The sequence below is a fragment of the Dendrobates tinctorius genome, unplaced genomic scaffold (genome assembly GCF_039654945.1).
Source record: "Dendrobates tinctorius isolate UK_male_01 unplaced genomic scaffold, ASM3965494v1 ptg000241l, whole genome shotgun sequence".
NCBI lineage: Eukaryota > Metazoa > Chordata > Amphibia > Anura > Dendrobatidae > Dendrobates > Dendrobates tinctorius.
Window position 1 is genome coordinate 8,873,413 of NW_027361908.1, and position 13,031 is coordinate 8,886,443.

General features: G+C 39.9%; 1 protein-coding gene across 1 annotated transcript in view; it reads left to right on the forward strand.

The window, feature by feature from the left end:
- Positions 1 to 13,031, forward strand: part of LOC141060642 (dynein axonemal heavy chain 3-like) — a 2,648,786-nt gene that overhangs the window by 1,086,377 nt on the left and 1,549,378 nt on the right. Inside the window, exon 29 of the mRNA XM_073556958.1 lies at positions 4,536 to 4,734. Coding sequence (XP_073413059.1) covers positions 4,536 to 4,734 — 199 coding nt within the window. The remainder of the gene's footprint in view (positions 1 to 4,535; positions 4,735 to 13,031) is intronic.

Genomic DNA, 13,031 nt, shown 5'->3' on the forward strand with positions numbered 1-13,031 from the left:
AAATGTTTCTAACACTTTCCCAAAATAATTTACCAGCTAATTATGCTAGCTATAAATCTCCCACCTTCCTTTATTTCTTCAATTGAACAGGTAATGTCTCAATACATCTGGAAGTATAAAAAACAAGGCTGCACTCAAATTCCTATCCCAACCATAACACAAAGGAGGCATTGGACTCCCTGATATACAGGTTTATTATAATGGAATTCATTTGAATAGATGTCTTAAATTGGCGAACTATTCTAAAAATAAGGAAAACTCGGATTTAGTAAGTGGACCTGACTAGATATGTTAAGTAAGCTTTATTATCCCATTCCTAAAGGGATTTCAAAGATCTATAACCATCTGATTTCACCTCAATCCCCCTAGAATCCAACCTTAATATATTCCTGGTAAAAATAATTAAATATTTCTTTATCTGAAGATGAACTTGACTCTATCTTATCCAACTCTCATAGATCCTCAAGATGTTCATTCTTTCAGGAAAACTGGTTTAAAATTTTTACCCAGTGATACAGGACCCCTGAACTCCTGTACCATTTTGGTTTAACAGATTCAGACCTCTGTTTGAGATGTAAAGGGCATAAAGCAGACTTGTACCATATACTTTGGTTTTGCAAAAAATAAAGCCATACTGGTTGGAGATAGAGGAGACTCTAAAAAGCATAGGTCTGATAAACCACACTTTAACTCATGTCTATCTGCTTCTGTATCATTATGAAAGGTTCTATTGTGGGTGAATTGGTGCCACTTTTCCCGATGAGTGCCCTTAATTTGAAATGTTCTGGCAGCTTTTTTTCTCCCTTTTTTTGCCTCCCATTGAATTCAATGGGGTTTGGATATGATCGATGAACTGTTCGGCTAACACATGGATAGTCACATGGAAGTTAACAGTAATTTTCCCCAATCCTCGAAAAAAGCTCCAGTAAGGCCCAAATTTCTCAACAAGGACTGAAATCTTTGCTGTGGAAATGGCAGTGGGGTACCTTTTTTCATGAAACATCACAAGGCTTGAAAGCATTTTATGAATCCTAGAATAAGTAAGAACAAACTACTTTGCTCAGATACTTTCTTCTTGGCTTTAGATATTTTGAAAAGAGTCAAAAGAGATGAATTACTCTAAAAATAAAAATGTGCATTACATGTCTTAAATTACATGTATTTAAATTGTATTCAATTTACATAATGTGGTGGTTTGTTAATAAATAATGTTTTCTTGTCACAGCTAGTGGGATCACATGAATTGGACAATTTGTAAACTAACTACCTATTTTTTAAAATGTATTCCCTATGGCAAAATTGCAGTATACATTTAATGCTTGTATACGTGTTGTTGTACATAGAGTGCTAACTTCTGTACTTTCTAGTTTGCATTTAATGCATTCAAAGCAGCTTGTACCTGTTTACACTTGCTTCATTTTGTTAGGAGGTGCTGGTAAGTTTTTGTTTCTTTCTAATACTTTATCAGCCAGAGGAAATTCATGGACAGCTGCAAAGTCTGTTTGCATAGACAGTTTCTCAATCTCAATAAATGGGGATTGATTCTCTAGGTAGTTGCAATGTGCTGTTGTCATGCTGCAGCTTTGCAAGTAAATGCAAACTCCACTAGATGACTGCAGAGCGGAGTGAGGTCTGCAATACATCACAGAGCAGACCCGCAGCACTGCAGTGAGGCTACCACCTGGTGGCAGCAGAAGAGTCAAACAAGTTGGATCAATACTAGAGAGTAACTAAGTACCAAGGAGAGAACCAATCTCAGAGTCAGAGCCACATCAGAAGCTCAATGCCGGTCAGAAGCAGAAATAACAGAAACAAGAGACAGAATCAGGTCAGAGCCAAAGCCAAGTCAGATACCGAGAAATCCAAACACTAAGGGAGACATAGAGTCGGGGCGGGAGCAGAGGAATGAACAGACATGGGTAAAGTCAGCTAAACACAGGACAAATCAGGGTATCACCAGAGTCAGCTACTCACTCCGTAGGCAGAAAATATAACTGGCACTGCCTGCAGGAATCAGTGGAGAGAAATAACAGTCCTGACACCAGAATGAGGCAGAGAAAAGTTAACCCCTGACATGACCAGACTGGGAAAGAGGATTACAGAACTCAATACCCGGCCTGGATCATGACCGCTTACAGAACTTGCTTGGCTCGATGGTTAGCTAGAGCTCGCTCTTATGTAATGTTTTGCCTATGTTATAATGTTAATAAATAGAAAGCACAATTTCCCTAGGAGAAAGCTAAATAAATTTCTCAAGTAAACTAAGTGAAGATTGACAATTTCAAATATATTTCTAGTGGAAAAAATGGTAAAGAAGGTTTCAAGATATCTGTGCTTACCTTTTGAATGTGTAGCAAAACAGATTACTAATTTAATTAGTTAAGATTAATAGGCCATGTACATCTTTGCATAGATCATTTGAATTGCTCATTTGATTATTGAAAATCAAAGTGGGACAACTTTCTAGCAAATTTTTGCCCTAAATTTTTCTTATGATTTTGATGCTGCAATGTCTAATAGTTCTTTATGCAGCTGCCTACATTAACAAAAATGTTACAAATCCATCAGAGCTCCTACTCCTGGTTCTGAAAACTCTATCTGCTCTGTTCTGCCCTGCCCTTCCTTCTCTAAGTGTTAGAGATAGCAGAAGTGCATTGGTTGTGCATAGATTTCCATAGTATGCAAAAGGGAAAAAGTATTTCAATCAGGCAGAGAAAATAGGCTGTAAAAAAGAATTTTGTATGCAGAGTAAACAAGTTCAGGGTATGAGCTGTGTAGATATATGAGCATTGAAAGTATCAGCACTCTTGATATACTTAACCCTTACACAAGCTTATATTACCTATATTACTACTTTTAGGCTAGTTTCACACTTGCTTTTTTTTGCAGGGCGTTTTTCCCGCAAAAAAACGCATTGAAAAAACGCATATAAAAGCATACAACTGCTGCGTTTTTTTCAAGCATTTTTATGAGCATGCATGAAAAAAACGCAGCGTTTTTATGCGTTTGTATGCGTTTTTAGTGCGTTTTTACCGCGTTTGCGTTTTTTTCCAACATTAGGTGGCCCCTCACACTAACCCAAACCATGACTTTACTAACCCTAACCCTGACCCTAACCCTAACCCTAACCCAGACCCTAACCCTAACCCTAACCCTTAACCAAACCATACTTAACCCTAACCCAAACCCTAAACCCTAACTAACCATAACCCTAACCCTAACCCTGACCCTAACCATAACCCTAACCCTAACCCTGACCCTAACCCTAACCCTAACCCTAACCCTGACCCTAACCCTTAACCAAACCATACTTAACCCTAACCCAAACCCTAACTAACCCTAACCCTAACCCTAACCCTAACCCTGACCCTAACCCTAACCCTAACCCTAACCCTGACCCTAACCCTTAACCAAACCATACTTAACCCTAACCCTGACCCTAACCCCAACCCTAACCCTGACCCTGACCCTTAACCAAACCATACTTAACCCTAACCCTGACCCTAACCATAACCCTAACCCTAAACCTAACCCTGACCCTAACCCTTAACCAAACCATACTTAACCCTAACCCTGACCCTAACCCCAACCCTAACCCTGACCCTGACCCTTAACCAAACCATACTTAACCCTAACCCTGACCCTAACCCTAACCCTAACCCTAACCCTAACCCTGACCCTAACCCTTAACCAAACCATACTTAACCCTAACCCTGACCCTAACCCCAACCCTAACCCTGACCCTGACCCTTAACCAAACCATACTTAACCCTAACCCTAACCCCAACCCTAACCCTGACCCTGACCCTAACCCTAACACTAAACCCCCTTAACTAACCCTAACTCTAACCCAAACCCCTAAATTCCATGGTTAACAAAAAAAAACGCATGTGCAAAAAAACGCATACATGAGCATGCCAGTGCGCATGTATGCGCATCCATAGGCTATAATGGCCATTTTTAGCGCAAAACGTGCGCATATGTGCGCATGCGCTTTTTTGCAGGGCCAAAAAATGCAACATGCTGCGTCTGGAAAATACAAACGCACACCCCAAAAAAACGCAGCGCATGAAAATCGCATACATGCACTTACCAGCGCGCAGGTATGCGCACCCATGTTAAATATAGGGGAAAAAACGCAAATGTGAAACCAGCCTTAGAGACACTTTCCCAAAAGAAAATACTGAAGCTTGGATCAGGTTGTAAACTGCATTTCAGGTAGAAAGATAATACATGAAGAAATGAGGATCACAGATTGAATTGATTCATAGTCAAGATTTATTAACTAAAGGTACCAACTAACATATGTAGACAGGCTTTTTTCATGTAAACTTATCCATAGTCAGTGAACATTAGGATAAACACATTTGTGTACATGCAACTTATATTTTTTAAGAGATAGGCAGCGATTTTTGAAGTACCAGAAAATCTGTCCAATCGCAAATCTGATCTATTAATAATTCATCGTTTATACTGTATTTGTCATCTACACAAAGCTTACAAATTGATTTTTAAATATTGTTTTTCTATTACAGCTCGAGATGTTGTTTCCAGTTTGAACAAATGTGGAATCACTAACATTTCAGATTTCAGCTGGATTGCACAAATGAGATATTACTGGGAAAAAGACAATGTTGTAGTCAAAATGGTCACCACAAGTGTCCCATATGGATATGAATATTTGGGAAACTCTAGCAGGCTTGTCCTTACACCACTCACAGATAGATGTTTCAGGTAAAATTTGTTTGCATATAAATCTCCTATGAATTTCTTTTCTTTTCTTCCTTTCGTTCACCTTTCTCCAGCTCTCTAAAAAATTTTTATGACCCAGTGCTCCAAAATTGTGCTGCATATTTTACCCCTTCATGACCTTTGACTTATATTTCCCCGCACTAGATGGCCGATTTAGGCTAGTTTCACACTAGCGTTTTTGAGCACAGCGACGGCCTGCGCACGGCCGCCGCTAAGGCCCGCCCCCTGCCGCTCCTCCGCCGGTAGCTCCGCCTACCGGCGCATGACGCTACATGCGCCCTGCATCCCCTATCTTTGTCACTGGGGGCGCAGGCCGTGCGCAGTATGCATTTGGTTGCGCCGGCGCACCGTCAAAAGGACGCATGCGCCGCCAAACTCATACTGCTCACGGCCTGCGCCCCCAGTGATAAAGATAGAGGACGCAGGGCACATGCAGCGTCATGCGCCGGTAGGCGGAGCTACCGGCGGAGGCACGGCAGGGGGCGGGGCTTAGCGCCGGCAGTGCGCAGGCCGTCGCTGCGCTCAAAAACGCTAGTGTGAAACTAGCCTTAATCAGTCAAGTGCTTTTAACAGCCATGGGTGGAGCGCTCCATCTGCGGCTGTTAACCTGTTAACTCCCACTGTGAATCACACGTGTCAGCCAGAACCACGTCATGAATTCCACCCATCGGCGCCCCTATTATCTGATTGTGGGGCACTGATGGGTTGTCATGACAGCCGGGGGTCTGCTGATGACCTCCGTGCTGGTCATTTTAAATATCCTGTGACTATCATTTTTTTATTTTTCTGTTTCTATAGCTATATAAGGGCTTGCTTTTTGTGGGATGAATTGTACTCTTGAATGACGTTATTGATTTTGCTATATAGTGTACTGGAAATTGGAAAAAAAAGTTACAACTGAGGGGATATTGCAAAAAAAGGGCAATTCCAAAATTGTTTTCAGAATCTTTTTTACCATGTTCACTAAATTCTAAAACTGACCTGCCGCTATGATTCTCCACTTCATTGCGAGTTTTCAGATACTAAACATATATAGGTTATTTTTTATTTAAGTGGTGAAAAAAAATCCAAAACTTTCTAAGAAAAAAAAATAGTGCTTTTTCCGAGGTCCATAGAGTCTCCATTTTTCGTGATCTGAGGCCAGGTAAGGGTTTATTTTTTTCCGCACTGAGCTGACATTTTCAATCATACCAATTATGGGTGTATACGATGTTTTGATCACCCGTTATTGCAATTTATTGCAATATTGTGGCCACCCAAAAAACGTAATTCTGGCATTTTGATTTTTTTTTTCTCATTACACCATCTACAAATCAGATTAATTGTTTTTATCTTTTGATAGATCGGACATTTCTTAACACAGCAACACCAAACATTTGCATTTTTAAATTTGTTTATTATTTTATTTTGAATGGGGCAAAAGGGAGGTGATTTAAACTTTGATATTTTATTAATATTATTTAAAACATTTTTTCTACTTTTTACTTGCTTCAATAGTCCTCTTAGGAGACTTGAAGCTGCAATCATCTGAGAGTGCCATCTCTTCATTAGTCCCTTTGGACTCTTGAAGCTGCGATCATCCAATGTCTTGTGCTACACATAGCAGGGCTTTAACAGTGCTATGTGTAGCAAAAATTATCATCTCTTATGAAAGCCAGCCACAGCCAGTGTTATTATCATTATTATTATTTATTATTAAAGCGCCATTGGCGCTTTACATGTGAGGAGGGGTATACATAAATAAAAACAAGTACAGTATTCTTAAACAGTACAAGTCATGACTGCTACAGGAGGAGAGAGGATCCTGCCTGTGAGGGATCACAATCTACAAGGGATGGGTGATAATACAGTAGGTGATGGTAGAACTTGGCTCGGTCGATCAGTGGTTACTGCAGGTTGTAGGCTTGTTGGAAGAGGTAGGTCTTCAGGTTCTTTTAGAAAGTTTCGAGACTGAGGTGAGGTTTAGGATGAAGTGGGATGGGATTGGGTCAAGTGCACAGGTGGTGATGGTGGTAATGGTGGAGAAGTTGGTTTTGGAGGAGAAGGGCTGGGCAGTTAGGAGGAAGGGCTCTGGGGATTGTTGACCAAAACAGTGTTCACAGGAGAGCTTCATTGACAAGCACAGGGGTCTTCTGTAGACCTTCTGCTGTCATGATAACCCATCAACACCCCGCAATCATGTGATAGGTGCTGATGGGCAGGGATTGTAACGGGCATCCGGTTTTCACAAGTTAAGTGTTGATCTCAATCTCTGAAACATGTGTACAGAGCCATTAGTCATTCTCACCCATGGATGTTAGGGGCACATGACAACTGATCAAATCAGCTGTCATGTGTTGGGAAAGATTTGGGCTCAGTGCCAAAGCTCACATCAAAGGGAGGGACTCAAACTATGATGTACCTATACATCATAAATTGTGAAGGAGTTAATCTTTATGAAGGGGCTAATAAGTTACATTTTCAAGAGAACAGCCTGTCGAAAGTTGGACTATCAAAGGCCTAAAAAATATCTAAGGTCAGAACTCTTAAGGGGTTATTGTCTTTATTGGCTTCATTGATATAATTTAGAATGGTACATATACTATCATGGGCTTGTCCTCCTAGAATAAAGCCCACCTGGATCAGGTGGATGAGGGAGGGAAAGAGACTAATTCTGCTGGCAAGAATATACACAAATATTTTTAAATCAATCTATAGTCCTTGCCTAATTTCAGAATAGTCATGTGCAGAATTGAGAGTCAGGATTTACTTTATCATTCTTCAAGATATAGCTGTAAAATTTTGATAAATGTGGAAATAGAAGTGATAAGAATTTTTTTAAATATCAAAGGTCGGGCACATGACTTATTCCTTCCAGAAACCTTACAAATGACCAAGGGACATTAATTAAGGGAAGATAAAAGGAGATTCCTGCAGCTTAATGGGAAAGGGTTCTTTACTGTTTGAGCAGTCAGACTGTGGAATGCCCTTCCGCAACAGTTAGTAATGGCAGCTTTTAAAAAAGGACTGAATGATTTTTTCACAACAAATGGCATTGCAGGTTTGAAATAGTTGCCCGTTATATGGAATGTATAACTGATGGAGGAAGGTTGACCTTGATTGACCGAAGTCTTTTTTCAGCCTATTTAATGCTATAATCAATCAGGGCCCAGAACTTTGCCCTGTTTGAGGTGTTTGACTGCTCACTCCTTTTCTTCTGCTATGGTAACAGAGTTTAAATGAGATAAAACCGCCTCTAAGACCGGAGATACATTTCGGCTGCATAAGAATGCAGAAATAAGGGCTTCAATACGTTGTATCTATGTGGTGGTTTATAAAGTTTATGGTGTTTAAAAAGAAATCATAAATTAATTGCATCGGAGTTGGAGGACATGTGATCTAGCCTTTTCTAAATTTTATGAATAGTGTTTAAAAGTTGTCACTCGTGATTTGCCTTTTTTTATATTTTTTTATATTTGCACTCTGAGCAAACTATTGCAAAAGTTTTCTTAAATTGAGAAATCTTTTCTTCTTACATTTAAGAGAATTATTACATACAAGCATTAAACAAATTGCTTAATAATATAATTTACAGGCTGATAAAGCTTGCTTTTTTTAGTGGATTAATATACTGTACACATGTGGTCAAAATTGTTAGTACCCCTCGTTTAATGACTGAAAAACCCACAATGGTTACAGAAATAACTTGAATCTGACAAAAGTAATAATAAATAAAAAATCTATGAAAATGAAAAAAATGAAAGTCAGACATTGCTTTTCAACCATGCTTCCACAGAATTTTTTTTTTTAAATAAAGCTGAAATAGGCCTGGACAGAAAAGATGGTACCCCTGAAAATATTGTGACAAAAGGGACACGTTAAATCAAGGTGTGTCCACTAATTAGCATCACCAGTGTCTACAATCTTGGAATCAGTGAGTGGGCCTGTATAGAGGGCTACAGATACTCACTGTGCTGTTTGGTAACATGGTGTGTATCACACTCAACATGGACCAGAGGAAGCGAAGAAAGAGTTGTCTCTGGAGGTTAGAAAGAAAATTATAGACAAACATGTTAAAGGTAAAAGTTATAAGACCATCTCCAAGCAGCCTGATGTTCTTGTGACTACAATTGCACATATTATTCCAAAATTTAAGCTCCATGGGACTGTAGCCAACCTGGCCGCAGAAGGAAAATTGATAACAAATCAAAGGGACAGTCCCCATACAAATGGTAACAAAAGAGCCCAGAAAAACTTCTAAAAAGTTTAAAGGTGAACTTCAAGCTCAAGGAACATCAGTGTCAGATTGCATCATCCGTCATTGTATGAGCCAAAGTGGACTTCATGGGAGACAACCAAGGAGGACACCATTGTTGAAAACAAATTTAAAAAAAAGCCAGACTGGAATTTGCCAAACTACATGTTGACAAGCTACAAAGCTTCTGGGAGAATGTCCTATGGACATATGAGACAAAAATGCAACTTTTTGTCAAGGCACATCAGCTCTATGTTCACAGACAGAAAAATGAAGCATATCAAGAAAAGAACACTGTACCTACTGTGAGACATGGAGGAGGTTCTGTTATGTTTAGGGGCTGCTTTGCTGCATCTGGCACAGGGTGTCTAGAATCTGTGCAGGGTACAATAAAATCTCAAGATTATCAAGGGATTCTAGAGAGAAATGTGCGGCCCAGTGTCAGAAAACTTGGTCTCAGTCACAGGTCATGGGTCTTGCAACAGGATAATGACCCAAAATACACAGGTAAAAACACCCAAGAATGGCTAAGTGGAAAACATTGGACTTTTTTGAAGTGACCTTCTATGAGCCCTGACCTAAATCCTATTGAGCATCTATGGAAAGAGTTTAAACATGCCGTCTGGATAAGGCAAGTGTAATGAATGGAAATGGAGGCACAGGTGGTGAAGTGCATATTTGTTTATTGAACTAATTGTGGAACCATGGGAGCACTACCCGGGGGGGCTCCCAAGGGGGCATGACTAAGCGAGCCCTGGACTCCCATAGTAAGACCCCTCAAACAGGGCCTGAGTGGAAAGTTTGGTAGATACAAGGTGCTACCTCCAGTTAGACCCCCATATGTTGTATGGCATTTCCTGATGAAGAAGTCATAGTACTTTGAAATGCGTTGAATAAACCACATTTTGTATATGATCAATTCCGGACTTTCAGTTATTCGGCAGCGCAGATCAAATCCACGCTTTCCCATTAATCTCTATAGCTGTCATCTGTGATTGGTGGATCAGCTGCAGAGGATAATCTTACATGCTACAATTGTAGCTCCGTTTGGTGAGTGCAATTTGATTGTATTAACCCAAAATATCCTGGATAAGACTCTATTCTGTGCTTTTTTTCTTCTCTAACAGCAAGATTCAGTCACGTGATGCCACTTCACAGGATGTGACGTAACTTCAGGTCCTGTTGCCTGGATATGAACTCTATAGCTCCAAGCTGCTCCAGCCACAATCCCTCAAGGGGAATATCAACTTTTTTGGAAAAAATATATATGTGGTCAATTTAGGGAGTGCTATGGCTATAGAGCACACTGCAATGAATTAGTGGTAAACAAACCTTTTATTAGATCAATACGCGTTTCAGCAATGGACCGCTACCTTCCTCAGGTGGATTGGTCCACATATATATTTTTTCCAAAAAACTACTTTTGAAAATGGCACGCTGTCTCTGTAAGAGACAAGGAGTGTGCGCAAGCACACCCTTATTGGCATGCCAGGAGACCTGCAGGATGCATGCAGCATCCAAGAAGCATCAGGAACATGCAGCGTGGGACATGGAATAGAAGCCCCATGAGACCATGCTGAAGCGGCGGCCCCAAGGACACAGGTGCGGACCAGGGAGTGGACCGGGACAGCAGCGCTACAGCAACCTTCAAACACGAGACAAATGGAGCAGTTTGCTCTTGAGGAGTGGGCCAAAATACCTGTTGAGAGGTGCAGACATCTCATTGACAATTACAGGAATTGTTTGATTGCAGTGATTGCCCCAAAAGGTTGAGCAACAAAATATTAAGTTACCATCATTTCTGTCCAGGTCTGTTTCATGAGTTTTATTTTTTTTTTAAATTCTGTGGAAGCATGGTTGAAAAGCAATGTCTGACTTTCATTTGTTCATTTTCATAGATTTTTTTTATTACTTTTGTCAGATTCAAGATATTTCTGTCACTATTGTGGGTTTTCTGTCATTAAACGAGGAGTACCAACAATTTTGACCACGTGTGTATCACCATTAGGACACAGTTTGACGGTCATATAAATCGGCCTAAGAGCGGAACGTGTTAGATGGACTGGCTGTCGTCTCTTACAAACTGAGTGCTAAAGCTGCAAGATAATACATGAAGCTGTCACGCTAGGGTTGGGAAAGCTGCCGGCCAGTCCTTGCATTTCATTCCAATCTCGGTCCGATTTATAAGGCCTTCTGACTGCACGCTTAGGAGTTGAACAGGATTTGCAAAGCTACAATTACAATCCAAAATGCTTTTTTTCCAGCATGTATGCAGCATTGGCATATGAAGTGGTAAATTGATTATCATTTTTGCAGCTGTCTGCTTTACTATGAGCTGGCAAGATTGGCAGGATCTAACCTAACAATAGCTCAAGTTTGTTTGTCCATTTTATACACAAAGTTTATTACTATAAACCGGACATTAAACTTTGTGTTCTAACAAAGTTTTAATTTTACTTTTTATTTTTTTACTTTTTATTTTTCAACTCAATTATCTGTTTATATGAAGCATTTACAATGCAGAGCATATTCTGTTTGAACATTTTGTGTGGCCTAAGATAATGTTTCATGTCTTTGTATCATGGCAACCTCGGAAGAAACTTTGTTTAATATAAATACCTTCCAACTAACACATTTAGTTTGTACAAAGTGAGCATAATGATTCACCATAGGAACTTTAGAAAAATGCCCTCCTGCCAGATAACATTTCTTTTAATGTCTTTCGGTGTCTTACTGGTGTCTTACTGAAATAATGTCATGCTGCCATTTCTAGACAACAATTAATGTAGCTATGTTCATGCAGACAGCAAGTTTGCTTGTGATTTGTTTGTTTCTGGCAGAGCTAATACATTTAAAGTAGCTTCAAAATTACAAAACAAGAGTGATTCAAATACCACCTGTCGTTTATGGTCGAACAGCCATTTATTTACCACATTTTTCTTTAGCGCAGCACATGCTGACCTTTGCGTAAACACGAATAAAAATGTTTTCATGTTCTCGCAGTATAAACTAGGAACCAAGTGTGAAAAGAATAAAGGAGATAAAACTCAAATGTTCCCTTAAAATGCAAATAGGAACAGAGGAATTTTTACAAGATCTGTTTCTTATAATTTAGCAAACAATAAAATAATGTCCTCCATACCTTGTTGTAATAATAATGTAGTTCAGTCATGTGTATTTTGTGCTGCTAGATGTCTCTAAAAAGTGGGCAGTTTTCTTAAGGAGCAGACAGTCAAAGTCACTCATAAAGATTTGGATAGAGCAGGGTTCCCGAACTCCAGTCCTCAAGGCCCACCAACAGGTCATGTTTGCAGGATTTCCTTAGTATTGCCAAGGTGATAATTGCATCACCTGAGCAATACTTAGGAAATCCTGAAAACATGACCTGTTGGTGGGCCTTGAGGACTGGAGTTGGGGAACACTGGGATAGAGCAACATTTGACTGTCTCACTCTTCAACTAAGATGAAGAGATTAAAAATTACAGACAATTACGCCTTTGAGGCTCACCCAGCCGTCGATGTCCTCATGTTAGAGAATCAGGCTCATTATGCAAATGACATTTGGCTCAAACTCCTGCAGAATAAGTTCACTGTCCTCCAAATCAAGGCACAGATCCAAAGAAGACGTAAAAAGTAATTTATCCATCTCCTCCATTGCTGGTATCCACTGCATTTGGATGTCATCACTTGCACCCATAGACTTGTATGGGTGTGTGCAATCTGATTCTCGTGTGCCCTCACAGCATTCTGCGATTATTCTCTCATGCTTAATCGCCACTAGAAAAAAATCACAGATCTGAGCTGCCCCATAGAGTAACAATGATCTGAGTGCTATGCTATAAAACATCAAATAGCACTCGGCAATGTTATACGCCAGTGTGAGTGAGCAAGCTCTGAAGGCTAGAGTCACACCAGTGTATTTTCTCTCATCCATGAGATTCAGGACAATTATGCTAATCACACTCTGATCACACTCTAATCAGAGTTTGATCATAGCGTGTGCAAATTTTCTTGGATGAGGAGAAGATGGAAAAAATTTTTAGCT